This window comes from Hetaerina americana, unplaced genomic scaffold (assembly GCF_022747635.1).
Source record: "Hetaerina americana unplaced genomic scaffold, ioHetAmer1.1.p SCAF_8, whole genome shotgun sequence".
Taxonomy (NCBI): Eukaryota; Metazoa; Arthropoda; class Insecta; order Odonata; family Calopterygidae; genus Hetaerina; species Hetaerina americana.
The window spans coordinates 66,939,784-66,954,652 of NW_027287427.1; the positions used below are offsets into that span (position 1 = coordinate 66,939,784).

The 14,869-nt window shown below is 34.6% G+C and overlaps 2 protein-coding genes across 3 annotated transcripts in view; both read right to left on the reverse strand.

Moving 5' to 3' along the window:
* Bcat (Branched chain amino acid transaminase) overlaps positions 1-4,653 on the reverse strand; it is a 66,643-nt gene extending 61,990 nt beyond the window's left edge. Inside the window, exons 1-2 of one of the 2 annotated variants that reach the window (XR_011702854.1) lie at positions 4,559-4,653; positions 4,078-4,152 (exon numbers count right to left, since the gene is read on the reverse strand). Coding sequence is in view for 1 of the 2 variants with exons in the window: in XM_071597090.1 (XP_071453191.1) it covers positions 4,078-4,152; positions 4,559-4,627 (144 nt within the window). In the remaining variant the exon portion in view is untranslated. The remainder of the gene's footprint in view (positions 1-4,077; positions 4,153-4,558) is intronic. The other variant, XM_071597090.1, reaches the window with a different exon arrangement.
* A 3,372-nt stretch (positions 4,654-8,025) lies between these two features.
* Positions 8,026-14,869, reverse strand: part of LOC139698131 (transcription factor Sox-6-like) — a 180,210-nt gene continuing 173,366 nt past the window's right edge. The window contains exons 11-13 of the mRNA XM_071597055.1: positions 13,890-13,940; positions 9,903-10,058; positions 8,026-9,319 (exon numbers count right to left, since the gene is read on the reverse strand). Of these exons, the coding sequence (XP_071453156.1) occupies positions 8,712-9,319; positions 9,903-10,058; positions 13,890-13,940 (815 nt within the window). The 3' untranslated portion in view covers positions 8,026-8,711. The remainder of the gene's footprint in view (positions 9,320-9,902; positions 10,059-13,889; positions 13,941-14,869) is intronic.

Below are 14,869 nucleotides of genomic sequence, written 5' to 3' on the forward strand. Positions count from 1 at the left end.
AATTCCAGATGATGCACTTATTCTGTGATGTCATGTGACATATTTCCCTCAAATTAGTTTATGAAGTGGTATAAGAGCCACTGAAAAACCCAATTAGATGTCCATTGCTAATTGTAGTTTTGTCTAACTTTGTCCTTGAATACAAACTTTCTACGTTTTGCATTATACTTGTTCCCAGTGATAAGGTATTAATGTACGATATCTATAGAATAGCCAATGCAAAAATTTGTAGACTCTGAAATATGCCATGATACATTCCTTCTGTTTTCACAACAAAAATTTCATTCACAACTGTATTGTAGCATGAAATGCATGACAAATGCTTAAATTTCCATTTCACTCTTAACTGAATTCATATTCAATTCTCCTGAAAGAATTATTGCCTCTGAATGAGCTGGTAACTGGATTTCAAAAACATTCATATTTTCTGTTGCTGCCATGGAGTGTAATCCTCAGCTACACCATTACACGAAAGCTGTGAATGAATTTCCAAAGCCCTTTTGTTTTGTCAGTTTGATCTAACAGGTTGAAATCTCCTACAGCAGTAGAAATGGAGAAAATAATTGAAGGCCAATAGATGCTCACGACATTTTACAAAATTGTGGAAACACTAGCCAGCCATGTTCACTAGGAATGTTGCGATTCTGTTAGTACATGATAATGCAGAAAGTAGCGAAGTGAAAGTGTAAATTCCAAAGGAAGAAGAGAAATATTGAACCTCAAGCACAAAATAAGAGTTCCACTCATATTCATGGCAACCCATGAAATAGCCATGTAACGAGGCATATAAAATGCTTATATACTTTTGCCCTTAGAAAATTACATGCCTCAAGACTAGTGCAGGTGCTTGTAGCACATCGACTGCTGGAGAAGGGATTGCTAGAAAGTGGATAAAGATAAACTGTCCACTTTCACCTGAACTTTTCAACATGTACGCAGAGAAGTTAGTAAGGGATGTATAGGAAGAGCTGAGATATTAAATTGGGAGGAGAATTCATAAACTTAGTTAGATTTGCAAATGATCAAGCATTATTTAGCCAAAAAGTTACAATCATTGCTGAGTACACTGGAATACCAATGTGATATGTATGGGATGATAGTCGAACTAAAAAAAACAAAGGCTATGAGGTTTGCAAGCAAGAGGAAGGCTAATTTAAACATTGCAAATGGAGAGCATGAAATAGAGAGGATAGGACGATTTAACTATCTAGGAAGTGTTCAACAAAGATGGTCTAAGTAGTAGGGACATAAGAAGAAGACAAATGAGGTTTCACAAGAAGGGAATTGATAACAGGGACAGTGAGTAAGGATGTTACATAAAGGCTCGGCAAAATTTTGATAGAATGCAGCTTCTGTATGGCATGGAAACATGGTCACTGAAGCAAGATGATGAATGTGCACTGGATGCTTTTGAGATGTGTGGAGAATGATGGAAAAGGTGGAGAGGTCAGAATAGAAAACAAAGTATTAGGCATGCATGGCAGGGGAGGAACGAGGATTGTTGGAAGCAATCCAGAGGAGGAGGGAAAAACAGATGCAGGGAAATTTGAGTGGTGATGGAGTGTTGCTGACTGTGATAGAGGGGAGGATGTCATGAAAGTGAGGTAGGAGGGGGGGGGGAAGGATAGACATGTTTGATGGAATGAAGGGAAGCAAGAGCCTGTGGAATTGAAGACACGTTTATGATAGTGTAGGGTGTATTTTATAGTGTTGGGTTAAGCTTATAAATGTAGCAATGGATTGCCTGTTTGCAACTAAAACTCTATGAATAGATACATTAATCAATGATGTAGAAAGTCTCTTTGAATTTTTTATACACTTAATGATGTCAGCAACCATTTAAATCAATGACCACACATATACTAATCATCATTGTGACATTCCCTCTCAAGAACCAGGTTTCCAATGATAATGGTTTGTCAATATTTATCTTTGTTCATTATGGTGTATTTCTAGTGATACACAATAAACAAAATGTTTACAACATCCTTTGTCCAGAAATTTCAAAATCAAATTTTACTCAGAGTCACAGCCACTAAACACGCTAAATACCAAAATTCTGGTGTAGATGGAGGTCATCACTTCACTTTTTTCAAAAATGTCTAGGCTTTAATGTATTTTACCATATGCACATGCAATCAGAACAGTAAGATTTACCCCTTCTGAAAAGAGTTTAAGGTGTAATGACTGCTTGATGTTCAGGTGGATAGACCAGAAAAATATTGGGAGCAATCAGATTAGGGTGTGATAAATGTATGAGCCAGTAAAATGCCATGGTAATGGAACTTAGGGTTCATTGCCAAGTTTTTTGCCTTCCTACTGCAATCGATTTTTCACATTTTGCCACAATTTAAAATAAATGAAAAACCAAGCATGAAGTGAAATTTTAACTATTCTTAACTGTTGAACTGACACTATTTTGAAGCTGAATTACAGGAAGAAGTCAAATATTAAACAACATTTAACTGAATAACAATTGGGTGCATTTAAATGCAATCTCCATTTCAATGCAATGGCTATTGCATTGCAAGGTTAGATAATTGAAGACAATTGATTTTCAAATATCTAAAATTGACACTATCGTCACTTTTTCACTAGGAATATAATGGAGTATTTGTTTGCAGGGAGTAACAAAATTCCAGTCTCCACCGACTCACTTCACTGATATATGGTGTAAAGAAGCCATGTGAAGTAGACAGAAGCCTCATCATTTGAACAAGAGCAAGCTGAACGATCTAGTCAATTCCTTGTAAACACCCAATAATCATTCCCTGGCACACATTTTCAAAGTAGGTCGAGGTCATTTCAATAGTATATACCTAGACTACTTACAAGTGGCAAATGTAAGTTTGTAAAATATTTTATCTCTGGCCTGGGTATTTTTAATTTTTTAAAACACCTGTGTTGAATTATTGAACACTGATTCGAAATTGATATAGGGTGGTAATTATACATATGTTAAGGTAACCTTTAGAGCATTTAATAACAAATGGAAATGTGTGTCATAGGAAATGCAAGCATCAAAACAATGTGTTATGATTTCATTCCTATTTCGAAACAGATTGCTTAGTATCATAAATTTACACAAATAATTAATGGCATTAAGATAATCTCACACCCCCATACATTAATAATAATGGACAAACACAATCAAAAGGAATTATTTTATCATAAGCGAAAGATTTGCAACATTTAACACCCAATGGTGTAAATTTACAATTCTCAAAAAATGTATACGTTCAAATACATATTCCGTTTTGTATCCAAAATTAACATAAACTAATTAGACAATTAAATTATTGAAACAAAATGCCCAATTAGTAATTGGATTTATTCCACAAATTATTCAGGAACTAAGATGTCATGTTTTCTGCCACAAAAGAACTTAACCACAGTGAAACTAACATTTTCAGTTAAATGTAAATGTCGCGAATATATTTTTCATGAGATTTGAACTAAACTCTATGTTATCGCTACTAACAACACCGACTCTAATTAACCACCCATGGGGCATTTATGGTTCAGTATTGAACTAAAATTTTTAATTCGGAAACTCAGGTGGAAAAATACAGGATTTTATTCCAGAATTTACTCTAAGTCTTAACTATTGATTTTTCATGATTTTCTTCCATTAAAATTCAGTTTCCATGGTGATGTTTATGAAAATAACCCATTCCCCAAAGGTATTTATACTATAAATCTGAGGATTACAACCATTTCAGTTAGAAATTGCTTTGCATTCGGCGGGAAAATATCTCTTTCACGGCAACACATTGTTTTATGGTTTAATCATTGTCCTGAGCAGTTATAGACAATACACTGGAGCAATGATTAATGTGCAGAGGAATGACCACTATGCTAACTAACTACGCCGAATGGCATTAATTCAGCTGAAATAAGCAGCTTCCCTAATTCATCTAACAATCTATATATTTCCGATATCCAAGTTTCTTGCAATAACTCAAAACATCACTTGCAATTAAACATTTAGGATCATCATGAATGTAAGGCTTCTACTAACTTATAACCTTACATGGCGGGAATTACTACCGTAAGATACTTGTTTAAAATACTTACTTTGAAAGTGCTGTTTAATTTTGTTGATAGCCATCTACCTCGGATCGATGGATTAAACGGGGCCGAGCTGAAAAACTATCGAGTTTTATATTAGTGTATTTGTCTTTTGCAAACAAAACAAATGATACCTTCATTTAAACATAGAGTTTTGAAAATTGGGTCGTCGTCAACCATAATCTACAGGGCATGGGCATGTTATACATTGAAATGGATTCGCAAAGGCCATGGGGTTAAACCACATGGTATTCTTGTTTTCTGATTGGTGACAATGAGAACTGGCCCACAAAGAATGGGTGTCACTATTGGCTCTTGAAGGAGGTGTGTCAGACAAGGTAACTGAGAGTATAGATATTTCCAAGGTCATGCTTGTAACAAGACTGGGCAGCAATAGATTTTCAAAATTGGACATATATGTACAATAAAAAATCATTATCAAAGCATGTACGCCAATCAAGTGTCAATTATATCTAAAAAATCTTACCTTGCGCTGAAGTAACAATCTCCGTACGCACACGAAACCGACCATGACTAAAGTGGTAGATTGCTTCATCCGCTTATAGATGGCATTGGAGCGGCGATTGTTATTAAATAGATGACAGCCGAAGTGCGTGACTCGAATAATTAATATGCGCGATTGCTTCGTGATTTCTGCGTCGTGAACGCCATTGTGATTAAGGTGACTACTTATTAAGCCGTCTCAAAATTTCACCAAATATAAAATGACATTTTGTATGGTAGGATATAATCTTTTTGTTACTATGCTATGCTTATGAATTCAGCATTTCCAACTAGTTTTATTTATAATTGTCACTCTTATTGGTATCTACATTGAAGCAATATAGATTTACAATACTGATTAATTTCTTATTTTTCGTACATGAATGCAAGTCTGTTCAATTCATAAATTTACTCAGTATTTTTGAATGCTAGACAAAAATGTCAATTCGTGAATTATGCAATATTTACTACTGTAACCCTGTAAGCAAAATGTTCTGTCAAAAAAGTTAACAGTTGTCGCAAATTCTATATTTCAAAGTTTATTTACCATTTCAGTTGTACAATACAACAATAAGACGACTATGACAGTTTTCATTTCTTCGATATCGAGCTGCAGAGCTGGCGGATTGTGCACAAATGCTCTAGAAGGAAAGTTTTATTTAAAATTAAACCGAGTTGAGGGCAGCGTTTATACCTTGCACGTTTACAATCATTACATCCAACAATCGAATTATAACTAATGCAATTATTGTTCACATTACAATAGCACATTTATCACTTATCTATAGAGTATCCACTTAATTTTCGTGGATGAAGTGGTCTCACGCACGCTCACACATTCTCTTTGGATTTTGTACATTAGATTTCGGTTGCTGTCACTATTGAGTCATTTGGCACATTAACGAGCCTGCCACCATGAGAAAACATCTTTTGAAATCCCTTGCTCTTGACGTGGAAAACAAGAACGCTTATTCACAAGTGTCATGGAATCCCCTACTAACATAAGGAATATAAGGATAGTCGGAAGTCAGACCTTGCATATTCAAAACAGCGTTCACTGTGTCATAGAAATACTGTATAAATAGAATAGTTGCTAAAAAGTGTCATCTGCTTATCCTGGGAACCTTGACTCTTGGCATTTGAAGGCTTCTGTTGATCCTTACTTGAATTGGTTGAGACAGTAGTTTACACAACACATTCCGAAAGCCTCAACTTAAAACAATGAAAGTACACAACAAATGATCAAATAAAAAAATTGCAATCTAAAGATAATTTTTCAAAGTAGCATTTATTTCTTATAAATGCAATTCCTTGTTTACAGGGCCAGTTTAACTACTAGGCTCTTGTGTAGGCTGACAGAATATGGAGGTCCACAAACTTTTAAGTTAAAAGATAATTCTTCCGGGGAAGCAGACTATGCTCACTCATCAACCTTTGCCCCCTATACCATGGTGCCCCACTGACACCTGCAGGTTGATGAGTGGCTTAGGATGTCATGCCCCAAGCACTGGCCCTGCTTGTTTCATAATTTACACCATTATTTTAGGGCTTGAGCTTTGGCATCAATAACTGGGTAAATCCTCATAGGAATAGTTTTGAATGTCAAACTCCAAAGAGGGTTGACATAGATGTACATCGTATGCCCACATGAAAATTTTTTACCAAGATTTTATGTACACTAAGTGAACCCCATGAATGGATCTCTTTGAGGCATTCCCTGAAATCATGTGTTAGCCATATTTGATAGGTATTTCATATAATCAAATTTTTGGTAAATTCAGAGGTACCTATATCATACTGATTAGGATTTGAAATAACCCCATACATATTTAAAAGATGATCAGATTATTTTAGGAAATTTGGCTATTGATTCCATTGCTAAATATGACTCAATAGAAAACCTGATTATAAAATTTCAGTAAAAAAATGTTAACGTTCTCATTTGTGGGAACCATTGTACTATTTAAAACTATTAGTGGCTGGTTATGACATTGGAATATTATAAACTATGATAGCATATAGCTTTAGTTGCACAAAACAGTCAAACAGGCATACTAGGCTATATATCACAAACATGAATACATTTTTGAAAATCAATATATCTCTCGTCACATGGGACGATATCATCATTATTAGGAGGAAGCTGTTAGATGGAATTACTCAGTTAAATACACCATTAGACCATAAATGCTACTTTTTACAACCATTTCTTATGATTAATGGAAACACCAGAAACTCTTCAACTGATTGCACAATCTTTTAAGGCCCATTTGTGAGGTAAATAATTGCATAACTTGCCTGAAATATAAAATTATAGCTGAATGAAGCCAATGCTGTGAATCAAATTACATGTACAAAAAATGAGTAGCTTTAAATCTGTGACAAAAATAAGTTACATGTAGTTATTACAATGATCAAGAAAGAAGTTGCATCTGTATTTTGCAACTGCTTGGACCAATATTTTTCCTACTTTGGCTATAGGTACTTGGCCTATGATTGCCTTTAAATGCAGCAATCAGTTTTACATAATTTCTTTGCCTTAGGTAGCTCATAGGTACGGTCTATTTTTCCTTTTTTTTTGTGTGGTGAAAATGTTGTCAAACCAAATAAGATGTGTTGCAAAAGTTTTAAATTTTATGTCATTGTGTGACACAAAATAAAATATAAATGCCTAATACAACTCCATCATATTCTGTAGAAAGGCAAATGACTCCATTTACAGGTTTAAAATAAAACAATAACAAATGAAAGTACCTACTTGCTGATTACTTTTTTCGAAAAAATTTAATGAAAATTGGACGTTCATTGGCTCGTTATAGAGAAGTTAAAGCACAATCAACCACAATGTTATTATATTTTAAATACACAAGTATGATCACCCTGACAGGATTTTTCTGAATACAGTATCTAATAAATTATCCAAGGAAATGAACAATGATATATAAATTTCATATAACAGTAAACAAAAAGCTATAAAACTTAAGACATTTTCACAGAAGAATAATATATACATATAATTTATTGATAAGACTCTTATTGTAATAGTCTTAACTCAACAATGTCTAGTCTACTAATCATTACCAATTGGTCAAAACAACTAGAGATCTTCATTGGAAGTCATAATAATATTTACATTAGTTCACTCGTTATTTAAGGCAAACCTAATGAGGTGATCATGGAAAGTCAGCTGTAAAAGTAACTCTGCTTATGAAACTTTTGGTTTCATATTTGATAATTATTTTGTGATGAATTATGCCTGATAATCAATTTGATTGATCAACAATATTATAAAGTTAATTATTTTCAGTTGATATTGTTTCCTGAACACTCAAACCATGAAGCTACTGCCATTTTCTTTCTATTTCACAAAAGGCTGACATTCTCAAATACTTGAATAGGTTCCAATTTCCATAAATTATACTCTCAGAAGAAAACAACCTATCACTAAATTATGACAAAAAATAAAATATCCGTGTGTACAGACTAAAACATCCATGAATGTATAACCATATGACTCCACTTCTTTTTGTGAGCAACATTAAAAATCTATTGATTTTAACGTTGTCATAAAAGCAAATGCCTCAAATTGATTAGGTATTTTGCTCTCCTTTACTTATCAGTTTCTTTCATAAATTAAAAAGAGTAAGTAATGGAGTTATCCCACGGCCTGAAACCCATTCATGCTGTCTAATAGTATGATACTATACAAGATGACTTCATTTTAGAAAGCTATATGATGAAATAAATAGGTAAGCGTTGTGTACTATACATACATATGTAGATAAATGCTTTTTCTAGACATATTTTGGATTTCATTCTCCTTGAAATCAATACCTTTTTTTTAAGGAATGCGGAGGTTGGGCAACAGATCCACTAATTGTAATGACACCCTTTAACTTCCCACACAATTTTCATTTTCGCTTTATGATCTTAATGCACAGACCCCAAAACCTGCTCCTGTTCACTTAGCAGTTTCTCACTTTCCATAATAACATCACCCTAACTGATGTGGAGGAAATGCCATAGGGTGAGTCAAGTGGTCTTATTATTCCATGTTTTCCTCATATGACTAAAACCACAGCCTCACGATGCACCCACAGTTAAGTAACTACCTAATTCAACAGAAGCAATCACCTTCAATCATCCTCATGCCGCAATGGACTTGAACCAAACACAGACGTAGAACTACCAGCAGCTGTTGCTGGTGAGTAACCCAAGATATCCGATGGTGGGGAGAGGCTGTCTGTGGGGTAAAAGAATGAGGATGCATTAGCACCAATGCTGCCGTTGGCCATTCCTGAACCAGATCCACCACCAGAAGTTGAATGTGAACCGGAAGGTGATGAAGCCGTAGAGGACGTAGGGGAAGATGTGGTTGCAGAGGTTCCTGATGCTGTGGAGAGTGCCGGATGTGAGCCTTGAACCATGAGGCTTGAACTCATGTGGTGCTCACTCCCCCCTGGCCCTACCACACCACTTCCCCCAGATAGGAATGAAGGAGGAGGGAGATCTGGCATTGGACCATTGTCCCGGCACCATAGCTGACGCATTTCCTGACGCCTTTGGCGCATTAATGACTTATATTCTGAAATTCTCATTTTCTTCCCATCCACAATACAAGTTCGCTTGGGCCTTGGTCGATATCGGTAGTCAGGGTGTTTTTCCATGTGTAGTTTTGAGAGTCTAGACTGTTCCTCATAGAAGGGCTGCTTCTCTGCATTTGTCATAGCCTTCCACCTTGCTCCTGTTAAAGTAATTTATTTGATAAATCTTCCATTATGAGCCATTTTAATAAACATACTATTAAAATCCAGTATTCCATACCAATATATGGAACGTAAACTAATTGTGAAGGAAAAAGTTAACACTGTATGCTATATGCTGTCCCAGAATAACTTCATATCATCAAAGGGATAAAAATTAATCGTTACTATGTGTGTAAATATTATATCATGCATGATTGAAGATTCAGCTTTAGAACTCTCACATGCTAAAATTAAGATACTTTGACTTAATACTCTTTTGATCAGTAAGAGCAAGTAATACTTTGATAATAAATTGCAATAAGCACTCAGCAATCTAAAGAAGGAGTTATTACCGGGAGGGATATAGTTGCAATAAAAACATTTTTGGAGCAAGATTCTGAAATGACTATAGAAAATTCTTAAGCAGAAATATAAGTAGGCTGGTGTAATCAAGCTCTTTCATGTATTAACAGTTATTTTAATGCTTTACCAACATTAATGCAACACATTGTTGCACAATTTGTTATAATTTAATGATCATTATACAAGAGTTGCTGATTATTTTCCCATCTCTTAACTTACCAAGAATTTTAGAAATATTGGAATTGTGCATATCAGGACAAGCTTTGAGGATTTTTCGTCGCTCATCCTTGGCCCACACCATGAATGCATTCATTGGTCTCTTTATATGTGGCTTGTTTTCACTTTCTCTCTTCTGCTGTCGGACTATTTTGGTAGCTGCAAAAAATTATAACACAATTAGAAGGTTTCAATGAAAAAGAGATACAATTAAATTATTATGTAAGACATATATGAAAATGAAAGTGGGTCATTTATTATTAAAACTGATACAGAAACTATTTCATCAATGTAAATGAGTGCATATTTTAAAATTTTTTCTAGTGTTTGTTGTTACAAGGAAATAAAGCTGCAAGGTATTTGATGGTTCCAGGCTCAAGTAATATAGAAACTCATCATTATGCAATTAAACAGCCATGCATATTTTTAGCAGATTTAATTATTTTTGGTACAACTGGTTTCGGTGCATCAGTGTCATACTGAAATGGTATCATCTCCAGATCCAAAAGGGTAATACCAATGGTACCTGAATATGATGCTGATGCATTGAAACTAGTTTTATCAAAATTAATTAAATTTGGTGGAAATATACTAAGTAGTTGCATTGTATGAAGAGAGCTATAAGGTGATGCTTTGACTAAATCTTAAGAACATTGGGATTTAAATAAGTTTCATCATATCACAGAAATTTCAGAAGAAGCTAGTGGGGGGAGGGAAGAGCCCTACCATATTTTTTAGACTTAAAAAATTATGTTTTCATATGATTAGAAGAGTGAGAGGGGAGTTTGAAGTACCATAATAAAATTTCAATCATCATTTCAAAGTATTTTTTCAGTGTCATGTCTCAGTTGGATTACCCATAATCCATAAGCAGAAACAAGCAAGATAAGTTCATGTGTCCTGACTGGGTGCATACTGGAATCTAGTTCAATTAACTATGTTTGAAACTATGAATTGGCGCGAAATATTCTGAAGGTTTCCCCAAGAGAAATTAATGGCTTCTTCAAGCTACATGCCATCCCTAAGACATACAGGGATAACAATCTGGAAAGCATTCAATGCTGTAATTCATATCCTCCGCTATCTTTTCGAACTCCCTATTTTTGCCTCTATGTGCTACATTTGAGTCCAAAAAACTGTTCTGTGGTCTGTAGGTATGTATTTACAACAATTGTTGGGCAAAAGAATCCAAAATCTCAGGATGTGAAAAATCAAACTTGGGATTTGCGGTGATTGCAATCCTGGGTTTGCGACTAACTTCAGGATCAGTCCCAGGATTAGATATCTTGCTAGGTTAAGGTCTTGACACAAATAAAAGACAAAAATTGTGTCAAGGCTGAAGAAACAAAGTAAAATGATCCAAGGCAAAAAGGGAATCTCAGCAGAGAAATTAACATAAGCTTTCACCCATCAGTGGCCATAAATAAATTACTATTGGTATTCTACCTGTTTAGGTGAATTTTACATGGCCACAGCCATATAACAATGGTACCCTGACGAACATACTGGTCTCTCCTAACAAGGCAACCTTAAAGTGGGCACTACATTAAGACCCTCTTAAATTTTTCATATTTCTTTCCTTCCTATATTCTATCCAACATCTCTATCCTTTTCCAGTCCCTTCCACTCTTACCAAATATTCTCCCCTCTATCAGTCTTCAAAATACCAATGTCATTCAAAATGCTCCGAATCCATCTTTCCTGGCTCCTTTGGATTTCTCCCAACAATCCTCTCTCTTTCCCCCCTCCATGCCTAGCACTTCCTTGCTTGTTTTCATTTTTGTCCACTTCAACTTCTCCAATCTACTCTACACCCACATTTCAAAAGCCTCCAATCTATCCTTATCATCCTGCTTCAATGACCATATTTCCACTCTGTACATAATTACCCTTCCTATCAAAGTTTTAATGAGCCTTCTTATAATCTCTACTCAACATCCCTGTCATCAATTCTCTCCTCCTTGTGAAAGCTTCTTTGCATATCACAATTCTTCTCCTTACGTCCCAACTGCTGGAACATTTTGGTCAAAAACTCTTCTGAGATATGTAAACTCTTACACCTGCTCTAGTTTTTGCCCTACAATTTTAATGTTTAGCTTAGCCTTTCTCTTTCTGAAAAACAACGTAACCTTTGTTTTGTTTACATTTATTCTCATTACATTCTTGACTTCTCAATGACCTCAGCAATGCTTCTATCCCATTGGTTGACTGGCTAACTAAAACTTGAACATTAAAAAACCCAACATTAAAATATAAAAAAATCTGTGGAAAAGTACGAGTCTTTCTTTTTAGTATGGATATTAAAAATCCCAACTGATTTTATGAATGCCTGAATGACTTTCATTCCTATCTCCAGTTCTTCCTAGGCCTCTTTTGCCATTTATTCCAAAGATAAATTAAATTAGTACCACTGGAAGAACTGTGTGGCATAGAAGAACTAAATGATTGGTCACACCGTGAGTCACAATGAGTTATTTAGAAGCATTATAAAAGTGACGATTGAAGGGAAGATCCTCCAAGGAAGACAAAAAGACAAGCACACATGATGAATAAAGAAGAATATAAAACAGAGAAGCTATTAGGGAGTGAGAAAATTATCACCTGATAGAGAAGAATAGAGGGTATCATAAACCAATCTTAGAACTGAAATATGATGATGATGCATTGAATAGCTATCTTATCCCCTCCAAAAACTGCCCATTCTGTCTCTACACCCTGCTTTTACATCTGAGCAACCTTCAACACGTGTACAGGTTGTGGATAATTTGCCTATATTTTTAACCTACTCTAATTTTCGGAAATAGGTTCAATAATTTTACACATTTCACTACGTCTAATGTCTTCTTCAAATGTATGAAACAAGCAAATATATCCTGATTGTACTCTATGTTACTCTCTCTCAATTGTCACATAACATTTTGTTGTCATGAAACAGATGCAGCAGTTGCAAACATAATTTCTGATAACCCTCAACTACAAAAGGAAAGACATAGCTACCAGAATAAAGTTTGATCAAAATGTACTAGGAGCCTATAACATTAACTGAAATACCTATCTTTTGTCAAACTTAAAGACAAGAACAGAAGCAAAAGTTTTGCAATTAACCATGGAAATGAATCAATACATGTTTAAACAAAAATAAAAAGGAATTGAAAGTTAATTGATAAACATTATTATTAATTTGAGTAAATATGATTAGAAAGAAATTAAGTCAAATTTAAAACATTGCAGCAAGTGATCTAAGTAACTGAAGAGTGAAGCAGAACAATTTTATTTTGCCAGGTCAATGTTGAATTAGTCTCAGAAAGTCACCTGATTCCTTGATTCATATGTAAAGGGGGTCTAGGTTCCAATCAGCCAAAAGAGCAAGGCATTTCTTGAGCTATACTCCAAGGTATAAATTTTATTATTACTACTGTATACATAGTAATTCAGTTTCTTTGGCAATAATAATGGCAGCACACTCTAAGAGTGTTATTTTTAGTCATCAGCTTCTTCTCCAGAAGGTTTTAGGTAACAGTAGTACTTTTGAACAAGTGAATACTCACTATATATTCTCTTACTATATGGTGGGTGCTGTGAGTTTAGTGTTAAATTTGGGTTTACTTCTACAAACACCATTAAGATAAACAAAATGGAGAACTACCTTCAAGCTAGGAAATTGCAAAAATGGCAAGTTCTTACACCCAAGGTAGAATATTTCTTGGCTCCACTTGAAGACAGCAGTATCTACTTGCTGTCAATGTTTGTTTGAATGCTTTTAATCTATTCAACCATATCCACTTGATTGTTTAAAATAAGGTTTTATGGGTCCAGGCATTACCAAAGATAAGACCCATGAAGAAAAATAAAACTTGGTATTGTTATAATTTGATTCCAACAAGTGAAAATGTCATTTGAGTATTAGATTTTATAATTCAAAACTAATGTGCCCAAATTTTGTTACCCTTAGTGAGTTCAGTATAATCTTTAACAGAATAAAATACCAACCTTTTTCACTACTCTCCTCTGCCATTTTGAAAGATGGGTCCTGTCCCCACACTGAAAATCAAACATTTTTCATAAGAGCACTGAATTTACGGGCATAAAAAAGAACACAAGAAATACAATTGGTAATAGAAAAAAAGCAGAGGGATAATTATCATGGGCATACATAATTTATCTGCAATATTACCCAAATTACAGAAGGTATTTAGATACCCAAGTGTCAGAAGGCACTTACTTTCAATGCATTAATTCCAAAAATCCAAAAAAACTGCGGGAGATGACACAACAGTAACTTTTAACAAAGCCATCTGCTAACTGTACATTTCAATGCAACAATTTCAGAGTGTAAGCCTTGACCGGGATTCGAACCCAGAGGGATTCGGGGATGAATCCTGGTCAAAGCAAATGATTTTAACACTGAAATTGTTGCATTAAATAATTTAATTCAATGATGTCGATACTTATAATTTGAAACAAAATATTAAAAGCAAAGTAAACAGTCTTGGAGGATCTAATTGTGCCCTAAGTGATACATCATTGCCATTCAATGAGAAGCTGAGAAATATTACATGTTTAACTAAGCATGCAGTAAATATGGTAACTATAACTGCAGACAAATACCAAACCATTAAATAAATTAGAGGATCCACTTCTACAGATATGAGAAATTACAGTGATTATATGCTTGCAGCACTTAATCAGAATGTAACATTTAGATATGCACCCACAAGAAATAATCTTCCTTCTCAAAAACATAAGGGAGAATTTTAAGAGGTAACTGATGGTGTCTGAAACAAGGCCAAATTTGTTTGAAGTTTGGCAATTGATGTACGAAGAGTGAAAGTATGATTATTCACATATTAGGGTATGTATTGCCAATTACATCAAACAAAATTGCTGACTTCAGCTCAAATAAATGTAATTTCCAGGGAGAACACATAGCTGGAAGTTTCAGAAGAAAGACAAATACCAAAATTTCACAC